This window comes from Alligator sinensis, unplaced genomic scaffold (assembly GCF_000455745.1).
Source record: "Alligator sinensis unplaced genomic scaffold, ASM45574v1 scaffold832_4, whole genome shotgun sequence".
NCBI classification, from domain to species: Eukaryota; Metazoa; Chordata; order Crocodylia; family Alligatoridae; genus Alligator; species Alligator sinensis.
Genome location: NW_005842329.1, coordinates 475,135 through 496,123, shown reverse-complemented (window position 1 = coordinate 496,123; position 20,989 = coordinate 475,135). Strand labels below are relative to the sequence as shown.

Below are 20,989 nucleotides of genomic sequence, written 5' to 3'. Positions count from 1 at the left end.
TGCTGAAGAAAGCTGGACCCAGGATGCAGGCACCATGCACAGGCTTGGGGCAAGGCCAAAGTTGGAGACAAACTGGACTAAGGAACATGGAAGGAAGGCTGGGACCAGTAAAAGCTTATTAGAAGGACCAAAAAAGGGCCTAAGGAAAAGCCACAACTGGTAAAGCCCTGGCAGAGTACTGAGTGGGTGTAACAGATTGGAATAAGTCACAAGAGGACCTACAGCACACTCAAAGGACATTGAAAAGGGGTGGGTGGGCCACCTGTTACAAAGCAAGAAGCTCCGCCGTTTGAGGTTCTGAACCCCTGTAAGCAAGGCCCTCTTCCCTCCCACTGACCCAGTCAATGAATTAATATCATGGTATTCAAACCAGATGGGGAAACTGAGACAGAGAAGTCTGGCTTGTATGGGGACCACAGGGATGGAAACTTATCTGAAAGGGGGGAATCAGAGCATGGTCACACCAAACAATACTAAATAGTACTGTTTATGCTAACAATGTATAATTACATCAGTGTGGGGCATATGATAAAAAGCAAAATTCCTAATTTGATAAGATGTGTGGGAAATATTAGCATTGTTATTGCACAAGTCTGCACTCTCCCTAGGTAAGTATACTGCACTGCATTTCAGACAGTTTTCCTTCCTGTGAAAGGTCTTTGGTAACTTGTTGAAGGACTCAAATAGTGAATTTTCACAAGTACTTTATAGGACTACAACTTTGATAGTCATATATATGCTCATGCCTTTAAGGATCTGGCTACCTTAGAACATGAGCAAACTCCATGACTCAATAGGGAGGATATGGTTAGGAGTTATTGCTGCAGGTAGACTATTAAAAAGTTCATAGATATTCCTGTGCTTTCAATTGTAAAAGATAGCTGAAAATAGTAGGTATCCATAAGACAGAAGTGATGCTTGTTGGGCCAAGTAATTAACCATGTCCATTTACCTTAGGTATACAAGTCTGAGCACATAAGTCTTGTAGAGACTCTTCTACTGGAGATAACTACATTCAGGACAACTAAAAGGAGTTCCTACAGTTAGCCAGCCAGAATCCATGATTACACGTTTTATACAGCTGTATCCGCAAATTTGGAATATTATGCAATGATAATGTGAATTCCCATTTGGAATCTTGGGTATTTCCTGTGACCAAAATAGACTGCTATATGAAAATAGGCATTATTCAAGTCAAGGGCCATGAACCCATCCTGTAGACTAAAGGAGGTGAATATAGAAGGCATAGTTACCTACCCTGAACTTACAGCTGCAGGTAAAAACATGTAGTCATATCAGTTAGGGATAGACATTACACATAAACTGGTTTAAGTGATCAGAAACTGGATTAAACCCATAACAGAACAGATGTTCAGTGCACATAAACCAGTTTGAAAATGTCTGAAACTAGTTTAAGATAATCCTAGTTGAACACAGCATCAGACTTAAGTGATCTGGGTCAAACTGATTTATGCAATGTCTGTCCCAGACCCTTTCCTGGTTTAAGTTAAATCAGATTCCTCCAGCATCCCGGCATGCTCTCTGGGTTGGGTTGGGCTGGGCAGGGCTCTCTGTACCACAGCAGAGCTGGCCCCTCCCCTCTGCTCCCTGGCTGGAACTTGGCAGAGACTGAAGGCATCTGCCTGGCTTTCCCCTGCTCCACCCCGCTCCCCATTCCCTCTGCCTTACACAGACACCTGTCAGTATTAACTAGCAGACCACAGGCTGGCTACAGTCCGTGCTGTGACAGACAGGACAAAGGCAGAATCAGCAGGTAGCTGTTAATGTCCCTCTGTTGTTTTCTTAATGGGGTGATGAACACCATGTTATCAATTACCTGCTGGGTTGGTCAGAAGGGGGGGGGGGGAGGTGGGAAGAGAGAAACCCCTCCCTAATCAGAGCATCCTGCTGGAGCCTGGCCACACCCCACTTAGCTCAGCACTATAGAAGGGAAGGGAAGGGAGGGCTGCTCTAGCAACCCCTAGCTTCTAGCCCGAGCCACTGCAGGCATGTGCCTGCATGTCTATGTAGTTACAAAATTATTTAGCCAAGCCAGGTCAGACTAATCTGCAAAGACTGAATCAATTCAGGATCAGGCTTTTTGAATGTCTATCCCTAGCCCTCACGTGCAGAGCTTGTGCCAGATCCCCTTTCCAGGGTAACAGAAAATCATGAGAATAGCACCACCCCCTTCCTTCAGTATTCTATAGATATTTTTACCAGTGCTCTGAAACTTAGAGATGAATAGGCTTCCTAATACTATTTATGGTCATTAACAGGAGTCTTTGGAAAAGGATAGGGAAGGGGGTGGGAGGTAGGAATGATATGGAGTAGTACTGAATGCTCTCTCTCTCTCTCTCTCTCTCTCTCTATATATATATATCTCTGTGGGTAGATTTAGGGATTTGAAAAGTGGGGTGCAGAAAAAGCCACCAGACCCACAGGGGTGGTTGTGGCCCACCCCACCTCTCCTTGGCAGAGACCATGCCAACAGTTGCCAAGAACTCCCTCCCCCTGACTCTGGGCTCCCCGCTTCCCCTCAGCACTCAGCAGCACCTCCCTTCACATTCTGTCCTCCCCTCTCCAGAAGGGGTTGCCCAGGGGTTTGCTTCTGGCCATAGGAATTGAGTACTACCCTGCTATCAGTGTTGTCCCCAACTGACCTCATGGCTGGAGGAGCCCCAGAGCTGCTTCTTCTCTGCTTCAGCCAAGTCTTCTGTGAGAAACAGTGAAGGCTGCCAGGATTGGCTTGAGACAGCAGGAGTGGGCAAGTGCTCCTACTCCCTGCCCATTTCTCCCAGGTGTCCCCTGCTAGTCAGGAGAAGCTGCTGGAAGGGGAACCACCCACAACACTGTCCCTTGTTGAGTTTGCCACCCCATGTAGCCACTTCCCTGCAGCTGGAGCTCCCAGGCCAATGGGGTATAAAATGCAGTGGAGGAAGAATGAGTCCTTATTCAGTTCAATAGCATTCCCACTGGGTTAATTCTACCTGCTAGATTATAGCTCTGATTCTAATTATAGCTCTTTGTTTCTATTTTAGAGGGATTTCATTTGAGCAAGAGACCAGAATCTGGCCCACTGCTTTAGATGGGTATTTTGCATGAGTAATGCAAAAAAACAAGAAACTGCCCAGTCTGACACCCAAGCATTTCCAAGCAATTTTACTTTATTAAATTACGTGACAACATTCAGGTTTGCAATATACAGAAGTCTAAATGTTTGTGTCCAAAAACTTGGATACTTGTCAGACTTGTATCCTCTAATTATTTTAAATGGCTCCTGCACATACCTCAAAAACTGGTTTTAATCTTTTTCTACCTGAAATAAATCCCATGACCCCCAAAAGACTCCTTCAAACTCTGATGAACCCATTCTGGCAATCTCTGTACTATCCCTAACACTGGTACCTGGTATACTCAGATGAAACAACCCATCATGTTTTTCTACATATACTGACAGAATATTTTAAACACTAAATTTCCTGATTTCCCCCTACTATGGTCCATTTTTTTATTTGGAGAAGCTATTGTATAGCAACTCCATTTGCTGTCTTATAGCCACAGAAGGTTTTTTTAGACAATTTAAGTCCAAGTTAGACATTCCAGCTCCTATTCTTTCTAATGCACTTCAGATAAACTACTCTGGCTATGGGCCAACTGCTTTGACTTCTGGCTGAAGAAACACACACAGCTGGGTGCTTATAAATTGGACAAAAAATAATTCTGCATATAGGTTAATGATTGTTCTACATCACCAACGTACGAAGTAGAGATCTCAAACCAGAACTCCTGCTGATTGGCATCTTTCTAATAAAAATAAAATTGTTCTTTGTCTCTGGACATCATATGAACTTTAATTCAAGGCTAAAGTAAAACAGTACTCCACTAATATGAAGTAAAGAGAAAAAAGTACACACAATTTGATCCACAATTACTGAAGCTTCTCTTTTCCTTATTACATTTAAATTTAAGTGAAGATTTTTTTTTTGCTAGTGACACCAGAATAATTTTCAACTACAAAAAACTTAAATACAGACATTGTACTCCCAGAAAATATTACTGCACTTACTTTATAGCAGTGTGGCTGTAAACATTAAATTATTCTAACTTACTCCACTAACTATTACTGTCCTGGCTCATTATTAAATAAAAAGAAGACAGTCAATACTTTTTACTGACTATTTCAAACCCAAACACTTGGAAACTGGAAGAAAGTTTACAGGACAAAATGGAATTGTAACGGGGGGCCTGTCCCCTTGAAAAGCAACAGTCAGCCCTGTTGAGAGAGCCCAGCTGCATGGCTTTTGGATAATGAGGGAATGTCCCACAGGGAGCTTAAAAGACCATGGAAGAGAGCAGCAAGGCAGCAAACCATGAGGGAACAGCTTGCAAGCAGGAGGCAAGCTGTGAGCAGAACAAGCTTGCTACTAAGAAGGGGCCAAGCTGTTGGGCTGGGATCAGAGCCAAAGGGCTCCCCCCGCCCCGTATCCACGGCAGTACATTTGATTGCTGCCCAAAACTGTGCCTTATTTGGGGGAAACTTCAGGGAGCAAAACCCACCTTCAGAAACAAGGCTCAAAGGAATACAGAAATGGCTTTCATAATGCTCAATACAAATTTTACCTGCACAATGTTACCGCCCGGGGAGGGAGCACTGATGAGTTGTTAGGCTGCTCACTGTTTTCCTCTAAGACTATGGGTACTAAGCACCCTTGACTCTCCCCATCCCCACCTTCCTCCTCTCTTACTCCCTCCCTCCTGCCTGCCTACCCTGCTCTCTTTTGGTTCCTGCTAGGGCATTAAGCGACTTCCCTTCACCCATTCCCTGTCAGACTGCACCTGCCCCAAGCTAAAGGATAACCAGAAAGCTAACCAGTTACCACTGCACTTATTGGTTACCAGTGTTTCTCAACCCATGGCTTGTGACCCAAAAGTGGGTCGCAAGAAGACATGAAAGGGTGGCAAACAAACTTTAAAAATGGATTCTCCTTTAAAGGAGAAAAATGTGGGAAACCATGTTTTTACCTTGCCAGTTCCAGCCTGCAAGGGGCTTCTTGGGGCCCCCCATTCCCCACACACACACCCCCTCTGCTCCACACACTGGGGGCTGTGGTCTAGGGGCAAGGGGTCGGGACCAGCCATCAATGTTTACAAATGGGTCCTGGTACAGAAAAGGTTGACAACCACCAGGTTAAACGATTACTTGTTTAAAAACTTTCAAATCCCTAGAGCAAACCAAAATAATTTCTGCTTAACAAATCCATGTTCATGAAACTACAGCCCTACCCAAAAGTAGTTTTAGCACTGAGATTCCCAGACTCATGTCTTAACCTGTTCTTTACTCTACCTTAGCCTGACTAATTTCTAGAAAAAAAAATCCCTTTCCTGATAAGACAAAATTGTTGCTTAAACAATTACTTGCCTTGTAAAAATGTATTTACTACTCTTCAAGAAAAGTACTACAACTAATTCAATCAATGTTATTAGGCTATTTTTCTCTCCCAAAGCCGTGCCCACAGGTACAGCATACATATTTATGGGATCATATTTCCCATAAATATTGTTCTAAATAAGAACAAAAAGCAAAGCAAACCACTAACTCAGCACTTGACTCATGGTACTTCATACTTCATAGTGGTTTTCCAAATATGTAGACAGATAATAAACGTATACATTATGCATCTGTTAAGATTGGACTCTATCCAGAACAAAACCAGAAAAAGCAAGGAAAGCGACACAGTTAAAGCATATAATCACATATACATCTTACTTTTCCTGTTAAACACAGATACCGACAATTACGAGATACCAAAGAGAATGGTATGGCACTGTGGCTGCTTACAGATGTTGTTGCGGGATCTCCAAAAACAAAACAGTGGTTTACTTTCAGCTCGGCACACGCTGCACCAAGCACAGCATGTGCCCAGAAGAGGTATTCCGCGAGTTCGACCCAGCTCACTTAGCATTTGTATAGTTCATACACTTCAATGGGACTTTTGGGGGCTTTTATCTAATAGCCGATTGAATCTAATAGCTGAAGCGCACAAGCTACACAGATACTGGGGAGCTACGTCAAACTGGTAAAGCACTACTTTTTTTCCTACCCCAAGTCTGTCAGCACCCTGTATCATTAGCTACTATAATCGCAAGTAAACTAGAAGTATCCCCCTACCAGCCTTTCTGCAGTTCTACAATTAAATTCAGTCATCCCTCAAGAAGTAGCAATTTATAATGTGGAATACTACTAGAAGCAGTTTTAAACCCCAAATGTTTTACTGCAATCACTTTAGCATTGCACATATAGAACAATATCAGTGTCCTTCCCTACCCCCCCCATGCCCTCCACCCCATTGATTTACAATATAACTGTATTCCAGATCTTTATTACAACTGCTATTTTCCAAAAATCTCCATCCCACTAAACCTGGATGATTTCTTCCTCCAATAAATGTATTTCCATTTTTTCAAGAAAAACAATCATTGTTCTTTCCTATCAAGGCTTCACCCCTTGATTTCTATTTCTCTTCATCTGCCAGGGTCTGCAACAATTCTTAAATTTCATCTCAGACTTCGGATCCATTGCTGCCAGCTGCTGAACAAGCAAGAAACCGTAGGCCATGCACAATCTCATTGAACTCAAAGACCTCAAGCATGAACTGGGGGTCTGCTTAGGTTGAACAGTACATAGGAATGAAGCTTTAGTCATTGACAACTTGGTTATCAAAAAAATTCTAGGTCATTAATGGAGATGTTAAATATACTTGGGTCTAATACTGATCCCTGCTGCAGCCAAATGGATGCCTCCCCATAATTCAATATGTTTTTTTTATCATTACCCTTTGCTTACAATACTTTTTCACTTCTGATATCAGAACTCAACTTAACTCAGCTTGCAAGCACGAATCTATGGCTTGCTCAATCGTAAATTCTACTTAGGTACACATATTACATATACCACATAATTTTCTTTTGAGTATTTTAGCAATTTTAGAAGCAAGAAGCCAAACTACATTCTCAATAAAGTTGCATCAACATAAGAGATTAAAGTTTGGCCTGATATTCATATTCCTTCATTTTCACTTACACATATATACCCCACATATGTAAATACCAGTACATTCTAGTTAGGCATGCCAAACAGCTAGAAACAAATGATTTTAAAGCTCTTTTGACTTCTTTAAAGAATTCTGCAGCCTTGATGTTTATACTCCAAAATACAAAATTTCACATGAAGCAACAAAGTTACCTCTATAAAACCAAAATCAAAAGTAAATGAATGTTAACTTTAAACTAATCACAATTAGTAAGATCTTACCTTCCTGTCTGTTGTTTTTTCTCTTTAACCATTTTTCCACTGTCTCAGCACTTACACTTTCTGACACAAATTCATCCAGTACCTGGGGGTGAAGAGAAAGATAGGCCTTCACTTTTTCATCTGTTAAACCTGCAAGAGAGAATATCAACCAATTACATTATTGTCATATTTCCTATATTGAGCAGCACTGAGATACTGCAGTCAGGATTACTGTTCCATTGTGCTGCATGTGGTACAAATAGAGATGTGGACATGGCTTCTGCCCTGAAGACTTCACAGTCTAACAGGAAGTAGCACAGAACTGATTTGGGGATGAGGGGAGGAAAACTGGAAATTAATCCATTAAGAAAAGATAGTCCCTTCACAAAAGATGCATGGAAGAACTCACAGCAACTGCTGGGAAGAAATGGACAGGCAGGAAGTTAAGCAATGATGGGGGACCAGCTAATAGAAGATAGGTGAGCAGCTCTGAAAGGAAATGAGGATCTAGCAGAGCAATTTCAGAGGCAGTGAGGGAAGGGAACAATGTCCTAAAACCAACAGGTCAACAAATTGCACTTGACAATAGAGTGGTGGCCTGAGAAGAAGCAGCCACAACAGATGGGACACAAGGGCTTATGATTAGGAACAGAAATTACGCATAGATCAGTGTAAGTGACTGGAAACACAACAGAGGTTCAGTGCACATAAGCTGCTTTCAAAATAGACAAAACCATTTAAAATAAACCTGGATGGATGTAGTCTCAGACTGAACTGATTTAATTTAAATTGGTTTACTGAACTTCTGTCCCAGATCCCCTCGTTAACTCACAGTCCCCCAGCATCCCAGGATGCTTTGCACCTCTCCTGCAACAACCCCCCCTCCCCCACTGGACAGGTTAAACTTGGCCCAAACTGTCTGCTACAGCCAAGCAGGGAGGTGTGCTCTAGCGCTCTGTGGCTTCTGGCCTGAGCCACTGCAGGCATGTAACTGCATTTCTGGAATCAAAGGTGAATGTCTGTTCACTTGCTTATTGGTTCAATCTACACAGTTTAGACTAACCTGTGAAGACTTAATCGATTCAGCCTCAGGATGTTTGACTGTCTGTACTTAGCCTAAATGTGTTGTATGGTGGTTTGATTCGTTTCTTTGCTTGTTTTTGTGCAAGAACAGAAAAAAGAGAGAGATTTCTGAAATGTCATGGAGGAACAAACAAGCTGTAGGCGGAGCCTGGGTATATGTGATAAGGGTGAATAAAAAAAGTCACAAAGACATCCCCTAGATCAGTGATGCTCAACCCACAGCCTGCAGATCAGATCTGTCCCCCCAAGAGACAGAATCAGGCTGCAGCATGGGAGATCATCAGCAAGCAGCTCAGCCCAACACCATCTCCCTCTACAAAGTAATGATCCCCATCTCCTTTCTTATCCTGATCTGACACTGATCATTGCTGCAACCCTCCCTGCTCTGTTCACTTTCTCTTTCTTTCCCCTCTCTCTCCATCCTCCTCTCCCTTACTGGAGAGGAGTGGTGGCAAATAGTGCAGCCAGGTTGCAGGCACCTGGCCTACCACTCCAAAAGCTTGAGCTCAACTGCCCTAGATTACGAATGTGAATAGCAGGATGCACAGTGACAATGCTGACAAATAAGACGGAAAGAGGGAAGAAAGGGTTTTGAATTTAAAAAGTCAGAAGTTCAGCTAAGGCCATTTTGAATTTATCTTAACAGTTAGATATCAAAGAGGATATAATCAATGAGAGAGAGAGATGGGATTGAACGGAGGGAGGCGATCAGGAGTTAACCTGCATCTCTTAGCACCAAACTCAGTCTCATCATTTAGTAAATAGCAATAGTAACACAATTAGGTAGGAACTTAAAAGGCTATAATTAGAGAAGTAATTTTAGAAGCAGATACAATATTCTAACAGGCTTACAGTATTTTAATAACTCATTTATCATGCTGAAATTATACTAAGCAATACTTATATTGCTTAGTATAATATATTATATTATATATAATTATACTTATATTATAAGTATATAATTATACTTATATAATATCTGAGACAACAGGAAAACAGCAGCGTGTATCTTAGAAAATGGAGAACTATCCAAAAGTACAAATCTCAAATTATCACTTGTGAAATTCCCAATTTCACAAAAATGACAAATCTGCTGTTACCATTCAAAAATCCATTTAAATACAACAACTATCTTCAAGGATGTGAAAGTGAACTGGGGCACATATTTTTCGAAAGGGACTCGGAAACAAGCGCAACTGCCACGAGGGAGTAAGATGCATGCATGTTTTCACAAACAGAAGGCATACTGAGTGTCAAAGTGTTAATTAGTTCTGATGGGAACAAAAGTAATAAAGTAACTCCTTAACTACCACTTCTCTCTTAGCATTGTGTGGACTTATACATATTTGTTTAAAACGCAGCTATGAATTTACAAGACTTGGCACTAGTAATGAAGCAGAAGCCTAGTGTTAGACCAACCCAAAAATCTCCCTAAAATAGACAGTGTTAAGGTCAATTGAGAATACTGATGGTGTACAACAACACTAATGCTTCTTTTCATATTTCATGCTTAATACAGTATTAGACTATAGAGAGCACTTTAGTTTTCATTTCTAAATTTAGTTCTTTTGTAACAAAATCTTTCAGTTTGTGTTTTAAAATATGAAAGAACAATATCCAAATAAAAAAGCAAAGATACTTGCTGCATAGCTTTAATATAAGTGTATACTGTCCTGTTTTTATGCTACTAGTATACTAGAATCATCTCGTCTCTTTCTCACATGCACAACCCCTACCCCCTCACCACTATTTCCAGCTCAGCAGACAAAAATACCAGTAAATCACCAGTACATCCAGCCCACACAGACCATCTCCCGTATTGACCAGTACTTGATGCATCAGGACATATTTCAAAAACATTATTTTTGTACTTGGAACAAACATTTCAAAACAGGTATTTTAAATAAGGCCCCAGGCAGATGTTATTTCCATCAGGGAACATTGCTTGATGGAAACTGTCACACCATGTGACCTGATTCATGTTCACAGGGCAAGGTATCCTAAGCGGGGGAAAGTGCCCTACGAAGTTGCTCTGCCACCACTAACCAGCAAGAGGAGCTGCAGAACTGCTAGCAGAAGCTGTCAGTCCCCTTCCCAGACTTTCAGCTTTGCTGCTAATAAACAAGCTCTGGGTTCCCCCTGAGCGGAAAAAGCCATCCCCTACCCGCTGCACAGAGCAGGGGAGACCCATGCAAAGGGTAGGGCGGGGGGGAAGGAACAGCAGCACTGAACTCTCCCAGAATACTTTCTAAGAGTGCTTTTTCTTCTGTCCTCATCTTGTCCCCACCAGCACCTTTCCAACCATATGCCCTCCCCCTTCCTCAGATTACTACTGTGGGTTAGTAAAGCATGTTACCTTGAGTGTCTGCTTATATTTTGGTTTGCACAGGGACAAGGTGCGAATGGCTCCTCAAAGAAGCAGCTCTGAAAGTTGGTTGGGGAAAGAGAGGAGGAGCAGAGTCATGACACCCTGGGGCAGCAAAATTCAGTACGAGTCATAGAAAGGACAGAAAAGAAAGCAGCATACTCTGGCAGATGCTGGAGGAACTGGCCAAACGCTAATCACCCTGTGTGTGACATGCCACATTCAAAATAAAGCGTGATCGAAACCAGCTACAAACATGTTCTACATTTTTAAAACAACATCTTTGTAACTGGTTGGCCATTTTTTTTTTTTTTTTTTTTTTTTGCAGCTGGCTGGCCATTTTTATTGCACGATGATTACTTTGTATGTGTAGCATTTCTTACCTTATTGGTGATTAACCAGTAAATTCCAAAATAAATACAATGGGTGTCAGGGGAACTAAAGCCTTTAAAAAGGCGGCCTAAGTTCCATTAGTGATAAATAGAGAGCAGTCTCATTTCAAGTCAATGGAAGAAGCAGATGATCAGCAACTCTGAAAGATCAGATTACTTCTTTGGGTCTCCAAATGTAGGGCTCCCTTTGTTAAATTTAGGCTACAATGCATCCATTCAGATGTACGTACTTTACATCAATGACAGATGCTTTTCTGACCAATTCAGAAAATCACCGCATGGCTTTAAGGATTACACTTGTTTACCTATATAATTTTTACTTGCCGATTAAAGAAATATACAATATTCTCAGATATGAAGTCCTGATATTCTGACTAGGACAATACAATTTTATTTTTAAAAGGTAACATTGTTTAAAGTTTTATAATGAATGATTTGGAAGATTTGGAGGACTGGTACAGCTAACCATGAGAAAGCTAACCTTAGCCAAAACCTTTTGATCTAAAAACCCGAATTCAGTACAGGCTGTCAAAAAACACCTGCTATTTTCCAGGTTTCAGGAAGCTATGCCCTTAAAATCCTAAAAGACCTTGTCTGAGTTTTAAGTGAAGGTTAGAATAGATACATGTTCATTAATGTGCTGTAATTATGGTGCATTAAGTTTAGTACCCAAAATGTCAGGTACTAATTTAATGTGCCATAATTGGTGCTACTGAGCAGTAGTGCAGATGAGCAGGTTTTTAGTGACACTAATGTGCACGCACTAGGCTAAATCTACTGCACATTAGCATGGGTTTTGCCCACCACGCTCACGTGGAGTAGAATTAAACTTCTGTACATTAAGCCTCTCATGTAGACGTGTCCATAGTCTTCTTACTTTACTTAAACTAGTGAAATAATTCTTATATTTATATCGTAACAGGCTGTTTAAAATATAAATTATGGCCCAATCTCACAAACCTTTCCTTATTTGCATAGAAAGTGCATCTTTCAGTGTCAGATCATCAAAAGATTAGTACAACAGAATTTACAATCCATAATTCCAGAACTAAAGTCACCAGATTTTTTTTTAAAACATGATAATTTAAAGTATTTGATACAGCCTCCCTCCAAATTTTGATCCTCTCTATCAGAAAATATTTTGGGAACATGTTTTAATCTATTAGATTTTAAACAGTTTCTTTAGGATGACTATAGAAGTATTTTCTTTTTCTGTACTTCTAGGCAAAAAAGATGTTTTAATACTGTTTTACCATAAAAATGTTTCATATCTGTGTTTTATTCTTATGAGGTAGATCAGCCTTGTGTCATGGGAATTTACAAGTGTTAAATTAGCTACACAAGTGCTTTCTTAGCGTTTCCTCAACATAGCAGAAACATATTGCAGAATTAAAAAGCAAATATGAAGTGTATAAAGGACTACATAATTCAAACCAAGATTGATGAATTCAGAGTTTCTTGTGCAGCTCAGGCCTTTTTCACAAAATCAGGGAAAAAAAAAATCGTGCATACCTATTAGTCAGAAATTTAAAATACCATTTTCTGTACAGTTAAATTTAAGAATACATATTTTATTTTTTAAATAGTTTTTATCACTGCTTCTCTCTTCCCCCATCCAAAATTATAATATGAATAATTAAAGCAACACTGTATTAGAGTACACATTCCCTGGTTTATTGGATGACACTGCATGAAACCCTGGTTCTCAGAATTCAATGGCAACCTTTCTATTTATTTCTATGGGGTGAGGATTTCACTCCACGTTGTTATGCAATCCTTGCTCTGGACATTTAAAAAGTGCATACGAGCAGCATTTCACGGGGAAATGAGTTACACTGCATACATTTTCCCCCCGAATTCATCTCTATTCCTTCTACTGAGTGGCCCAAAGTGTTCCCAATTATTTCTCTTCACAAGATTCTGCTTCTGTTTGGTGAACTGAATATAGCCCAGTTTCCTCCAAGGCCCCTGCACACTACCCATAATTTTCTCTCAGAATAACCATTTTAATTTCCAGGAAACAATTCTATCCTGACAATGCATGGATCGTATCAAGAGGGACCATCATTTAGGAGGGTTCAACTCTGGCCTCAGGCTTAGCATGCACAAAATCAGAGAACACACGCACACAAAAATCTGGAACAACTTTAATTCTTCTAGGAATTAAACAGTACATTTTGCATCTCAAGTTAATTTTCACTCACTCAATGCACAGTAAGCTCCTGCAGTGCCCTAAGCAAAGCCCTGACCACTGGAAAACAAGGAGAGGGAAGGGGAGGGGCAACCACAGTGCAGTGAGCCTGCCTTTTAGCCACATGAACCCTGCAGAGCAAACTCCCTGAGGGCCGTCTCTTGTGCCCTGTTCTCACCCAGTAGCATGTCTAGTGAAACTGGGGAACAGCACTGCAACTCCCATGGCAAAAATCCCAAGGAGGGATGCTGTCCTGCTCCCCTGATACACTATGGACACATCCAGACGAGAACACACATGCAGTATGCAGCACTGCAGACCCGTCTGAGGTGCTGCAGACCGTATGTGCCACACACGCAGGCATTCCATGTGCCGCTAATTTGCAGTGCAGTAGGGGTTTTTTGACACTGGGAGATACTGGTGAAAAAAACAGGATGGCACATGTGGGGGCACACACTGCTGCCACAACTGGAGCCTGGCTGTCTAGAGCCATGCCCCAGCTGCCAGCCAGGCTCTGCGCTCCAGATCACTGGCGCTGGAGCCCTGAGAGGCCACGGGGTAAGGCAGCTGGGCCAGCCCACCTAGGACAACCTACTGCACACCAGAGAGTGTGTGCATGGGTATTCTTCAGGGGAAAGTAGCGTCAGCACAACTATCACAATTGGGTGGGGGGCTGGACTCGATGATCTTCCAAGGTCCCTTCCAGCCCTGATGTCTATGAAATCTATGAAATACGCCACTGCTATTTCTCCCCAGGGAAACACACGTGCATGCTTGTCTGGATGCTCCCTATGTAGTACAGGGCTGTCCAACTACTAGGTCCAAGCAGCGCTGGATGTGTCTGCATAGCAAAGAGACTGAAGAGAAATTCAGGAGCCCCTCCTACATCAGTGCCTAGGGCAGATGACCCACTTGATCACCCCACTCAATTAAGCTACGCTTTGCCGATTCATACATATCCCCCCACCCTTTTTTTTTTAATAAAAGAGGTGTGCCTTCCTTACAGGTCCTGTTTTTCACCTTTTTAGCATCAAGCCCATATTTTGGCACCAATAGCTTTTATTGCAAACCTGTTATGTACATATCATCATTTCTTCTAGGTTTGTGATTAAACTATAAAGATTATGATAAAAACTAAATACAAATGTACACATGCATAACAGATAACAGCTTCCTTTCTTTACTTCCCCATGAACAAACTGTAGGCAAAAAAAACAACCTGTTCAGAGTCTGCCCTCTGCTTGTGCTAAGTCAGCAGCTGCCAACTTCCTGACCAGCCTATTTGTGCAAGTTCTCTCCATTAGAAGTGTTCCCTTAGTTTCTGCAGTCCATTTCATACAGCTGATCAGTATGAGGGGAAAACGTCAATCAGAAGTTTTACTGGACTTTATTTATTTCCTGGCTGCTGCTATCTTCACCATCAATGAAAACATCAACTTTTCTGTAAACAACAGCTTCTACATGAGTGTTTGACATACTTCTAGAAGTATGAACAACAGGGAGGGTGGGGAGAGAGCATGCCCTGACCCAAAACAAAGTTATTTATCACTGAAGGAGAATGACCTTTGCTGAAATTTGTTTACTTTGTGATATCCGATACAGAACTATCACATGAAAAGAAAAGTAGGGAGGACACAGAGCAGACGTTTTGCTGTACATCACTTCCTGTGCACTAGAAGTTTAATAAGTTCCTCTCATTTGTAACCCGTCTGCAAGTAATCTTGATGGGCAGATTTGAGGAAGGGAAGAGGGGCCTTAATCTAAGAGTCAGAGGAATACTTTTAGTCCTAGAGCAAAGCAACAGGGGGAAAAAAAAGTTCAACAATTTAATAAAAGAGTTTTCTAAATATCAAGAAATGAATTCCTTGTTTTCTATGCAAACTAATTATAGCATATGTTGAACAGAATTAATATCACTATAGCATGGTACAGTCTAGTAATCTAAACACAAAACTGGGAGCCAAGAATTTCTGAATGTCACTCCTAGCTCTGCAGTTATCCAATTTATTAGCTTTAGGCCTGTCCTTCAACATGTAGTTTTGGTCTCTGGATGAAGAAAAATATATAGATATTATGAAAATCAATTCAGCAACTCCTGGTAAAGAATTTTAAAGATGAATAACATTTTAGGTGCTCAATTTAAATGAGCAACAATATTAGCATTTATTTCTATCATTCCACTGAAACAAGAACGCTGAAGCCGACAGCACAACTGTAAATTTGATTATTTTGCTGGTATTTGTAATCTCTACATAAGCAGAAAAGATGATGGTATGAATTTTAGCATTAGCGAAAGATTTCGTTGTTTTACAAAGGAATGACAGTTCTGTGTATTCATATTAAATGGAAACGTTTTCATAGCTGCAACATTTCATTTGTTGACTCCAAAGCGAATCCCTACATGGATTAATGAACACACTGTTCAAAAACAGATTCTGGTCCCTCCCATTATCCAGTGCTTATACTTTTTCCCTAACTCAGAGAGTAAATCTATCACAGAATACCTATTTTCAGACAGTTAGGAGAAAAATGATAAAAGCAGAGTTCTGGAGTAGTTGGGCACAGTACACAAGTAGAGCATATCTGGACAAAAAACAGTTTCACTGCACCTCTAGCAGGTTTTCTGTTCATTACAGTAGTTTTCAAAATTGCATTGCCTCAAAGAGTTCTCCTAAGAAATGAGCTCTCTTGGGGAAAGGACCTTTCTGCTAATATAACTAACTATATAGTAGAGTTTAATTCTAGTGTCTGGAAAAAAAAAAAAGCATCCCCATTAGCAAATGTTATACTGGCAATAGTTTTCAGTGCATCTATAGCTATAATTACCATGGACTACTTTGTAATCCCAATGTACTCAGCAATAGTTCTCACACAGCTTTGGACATTAAAAAACCAAACAAACAAACAAAAAACCCATTTCAATGACAAAAGAATGTCATTGTTCACCTAAACAGTGGGGTTAACTGCACTTTTGAAAAGTGCAACATGGTTCCATCTTTAAATTCCATCTGTTAAAAGTCACTAAAAGGATCACAGATTACTATTTCACAAGATACATGGAACATTTAAGAACACTGAAAAGCCCTGCGCTAGTCATATGCAGAGTTAAAAGCTCAGGGTATCGATGCAAAGATTTCTTGAAAATTCTGAAGCAATGAAAACATGTTTCAAATGAAAAATACATTATTTCAGATTTCAATCCAGTGACAGAAAGTAAAGAATAAAGCAAAGGCAGAGGACAGAGCTTACAGAACAGGAAGAATAATGTAACAAATGTATGGGCACTCTCCCAGCCCATAAACACAATGCTCATAATTTCTATATTAGGGTTTAGGAGAGACAGGAGCTCTAAACACTGTCACTGTCTTATATACAGCAGTCTCCTCAGAATGCCAGCAAAATATTCCTTGCAAAATTAGTTTGAATCAACATTTTAGTTTACCCAGCACAAAACATTACCACTTTTATCTTAAAAGGGTCACTACATATTGAACAAGTATATGCTTTAAGAAATAGATTCCTTATAAATTAAATTTAGACTTTAAATTCAATTTTTCCTCTATGCATTTGAAAAAAAATGCACTGAGAAAGAAACAAGTTTACCTTAAAGTAGGTATAAAGGAGAGGTAGAAATAAAAAAAAGATGTTTTTCTGAGGGCATCATGTAATGGAGCCATGCGATTAGGCAACAATTCCAGCTCTCATTAAAAATAAATCTCACTCTCATTGTTGTAAGAAAAGGTAAAAATGAACTGTAAACACCCAAAAGCAAGAAGGCAAGTAAGAAGAATCCAAGATTGATTAATTTCAAACTAATGCAATGAATGATGGTTAAGGTTTGAAACGACTTTTGAACAACAAGTGGAAATACATCTACTAGCTCTTCTGCAACTGTCTCAGTGATGGTTGCCCTAGGTGTATGGCTGGATTCTTTTCAAACATCCACTGTAAGAGATGTTGCCTAATTTAAGAAATTAAACCAATCTCTAAGTACACAGAATATTTTTATTAAAAACCCACTAATGGCAAATGAAATAACTTCAATTGTCAGAGCCAGCTTATCAAAACAGCATTTGCTTTTTATAATTATTTTTATTGCAACCACAGGACCATTTAGCCATACTCAATACAATGAAGAAAAAATCTGAACTGTGCACAAGTTTTGCAAGCAAGACACAGAAACATGTACTAGATTTTTCTTCAAGCTAGCAGTGTTAGAGCATAAAACAGAAAACAAATTTACCTCAAAGATACAAAGTTTGCCATAATAAAGCAAAACATTTTATTTGAAACTTTAAAAAAAATGAATAAACTGCATTCATCATCAATTTCTGAAAATGAATATTTAGACAGGAATATCACAGCTGTATCAATTGAGAACTTTGATTTGTTCCCTCAAATTAATCCAGCAAAGAAAAAAGTTTATACATTTTTGCATCTATAAATTCTGCATAATTTAAACAGTCCAGCCTATGCCATCCCTGCATAAAAATCACCTCCAGGCATCCTACTACATATCCTTATAACCAATATTTACAGTCATCCTTTAAAGCATTCAAGGCATGCATGTACATTGCTTAATTTGGATTAAACACTAATCCCGTTAAATCGATCCCTTCTTTGTTCAAAACATCGGGATTCAAAACCACAGACAGTCAGTTTTGGAATATCCTTTTCAAGTCAGACTTTTTATCTTAATCCAGTTAAGTATATAGGAATGCAATAGAGTGCCCAAAACTTCTTGAAACCTAACATTATTGGTTTGGCAAACAGCATAATTGTCAGCTATGAGCAACCAGAATGGACAAACTCCTTTTTTTCCTCATCTGAAAACAGGTTCACTCCTTTTCCAGCATCCTACTCAGCCCAGCACAAACATCCCAAGCCGAAATTGGCAGAAAAAGAGTAACAATAAATTATTATGTACTTTGTTTTTCCCTAAAGAATTAATACTCTTCCATATTAGCAAATGAACAAGGAAATAGATTTGCAACCAGAAGACACCACTAAGATCATTAGGGTATGCGCAAACATTCACTGCACTCGGTCACAGCTTGCTTTAGAGTAAGTAACTCAGGATGGGGGGACGAGCAGGCAGGATGGGGGGGGGGGGGGGGGGGGGGGGGGGGGGGGGTAGCAGCTCTGCAGAGCAGGAGGTGGTTGTTGGGGGGCTCAAAATAGCCTTGTCAGGGTGGCAAGAGTAGGCAGAGAACAGCTCCAGGCTGAGGCAAGCAGCTGGGCTTTCCCAGCACTGGGGCTGCACTCTGAATGTCTGCATATGTCCAAAAGGTTGAGATAACCTACTGCCAACCCAAGTTAATTCACCTTCTCAAGTGAACTAATTTAGATCAGGCCCACCATTTTTTGCGTAATTTAATCTCCCTGAACATCTGCATAGATAGGCAATTTATACTGAACTAAACCTAGTTAGGAAAATCTAAATGTAGCATTTGCACATACCCCTAGTGTGGCCGCCTGAGCTACAAGGCACAGATTTCACTCTTCACTCCTTTCTGGCTGCTAAGAAGAAGAAAAAAGCGTATAATGGTCCTCCACTCTCAAATCCATATTATACAGCATGGAAGTATACAACAATTAAAAATGATGACTTTAAAAAAGTTTGAAGTTCATAGATTCATAGATTCTAGGGTCGGAAGGGACCTCAATAGATCATTGAGTCCGACCCCCTGCATAGGCAGGAAAGAGGGCTGGGTCTAGATGATCCCAGCTAGATGCCCATCTAACCTTCTCTTGAAGACCCCCAGGGTAGAGGAGAGCACCACCTCCCTTGGGAGCCCATTCCAGACCCTGGCCAATAACTGTGAAGAAGTTCTTCCTAATGTCTAGTCTAAATCTGCTCTCCGCTAGCTTATGGCCATTATTTCTTGTAACCCCCGGGGGTGCCTTGGTGAATAAAACCTCACCAATTCCCTTCTGTGCCCCCGTGATGAACTTATAGGCAGCCACAAGGTCACCTCTCAACCTTCTCTTGCGGAGGCTGAAGAGGTCCAGGTGCCCCAGTCTCTCCTAATAGGGCTTGGCCTGCAAGCCCCTAACCATACGAGTTGTTTCTCACATATATACTTTAGAAATAACTATCTGTATATCTGCATAAATATTTGAAAGTATTTAATACATGTTATATGTCAGCCTCAAAGCACCATACAAAAACCACAAACTACGCACACAAAGGAATTGCTTCATTTTACCTACCGCAAAAATGCAACTACTTTTGAGGTAGAAATAATGTGCCAGCCAATACAACAATGCCAGCAGCATTGCACAATCATTTGCAAGAATGAAAATGAGAAATGTCTTACCCAATTGCAGCTACAAATAAAAAACAAGACAACCAGATAGCTAACTGGTAGTGGAGGTGATGGGCACACCCTCATTTTACACTGACACCAACAATAGACATTTTGCAGGATCTAACCCTAGAGGTAGCTGTGCTTTTATGCTTGTTGTTATCTACTCTTTAGGACTTGACCGCTTACCATAATGCTAAGGCCCACCACAGATTCTGTACTAACTTAAAAGGACAGAATTTCATTTAAAAGTTTAAGTTGTTAGGGACTCTTTCTTAACTTTGTTATTAAAGTCTATTCCCTTAGGATTAGTTGCATGCAGCTTCGGTAGGGGTGAATACCTACTCCAGATTTTAAAACATTATTTTTCAGCATTTAAAACATTATTTCTCAGCAGGATAGAAACATAAACATAGTTTAAAAATTAAAATACTGTTTTCCACTGCCATCCATATGCACAGCTAATTAATAAGGGGGGGGGGTTGGTTTTCTTTTTTTTAAGGATTGTTTACACCCTGAGAACATCTTCAAGATATTCCAAGCTGATGTCAAGTTTTGTTCTTCATCCAAATGCATGCTGGGACTGCATTTTGGAAATTCAACATGGAACAGCTCATGCAGTAAGTGCACAAACCACTTTCTAAGCCTTTGCAAGAAACACAACTTCATTCCCCGAGGACTAAACATCTACAATCCCCTGACTACTACACACAACTCCAAATATGCTGCACAGCTATGCAGAAGAACTTCAGAGAAAATTAGAAATCATCTACTTCACCTACTCTACTCCAAAAGAGACCAACTCAGGAAGGAAATCGTCATACACTACAACAACTTAAGATAGAAATCCATGCATGTTCCCTGACAATATACAGCGGATACAAAGAGACTACGAAAAACTTTCTACAGCATTCATCCTACACAAAAAGAAGAAATGGAACAAATTACTCCAAGAACAAGCTCCCCAGCCACAAAACAACCATCAGAGGAACAACACCAACACCTTACGACCTTCCAACCTCAGACTTGATGAAACTGCAAGCAGCAACCAACCCACAAATATTATCAATCTCTCCACACACACGCTTACCAAAACTGAAACATCTGTCCTTTCTAAAGGCCTAAATTTCTGTCCAGAAAAACACCCTAATAAAATACTTCAATGTGGAGAACTAGAAGAATTCTTCCGACGCCGGCGCCTCAAAGAATATTTCCACGACCAAACTGAACCCACTCCCAACAACAACTCATCCTCTGACAACATTCAAGAAAAGATCAATGCCAAAAAACCCAAAAAAACATCAGATTGGACACCTCGCAGTGGACGAAACCCTAACCTTGACCACTACATTGACT

General features: G+C 40.4%; 1 protein-coding gene across 2 annotated transcripts in view; it reads right to left on the bottom strand.

Annotated features, from left to right (window-relative positions):
• The window catches only part of PDE10A (phosphodiesterase 10A), a 337,773-nt gene that overhangs the window by 155,589 nt on the left and 161,195 nt on the right, over positions 1-20,989 (bottom strand). For both annotated transcript variants that reach the window (XM_025210028.1, XM_025210029.1), the window contains exon 2: positions 7,316-7,444. In XM_025210028.1, the coding sequence (XP_025065813.1) occupies positions 7,316-7,444 (129 nt within the window). The remainder of the gene's footprint in view (positions 1-7,315; positions 7,445-20,989) is intronic.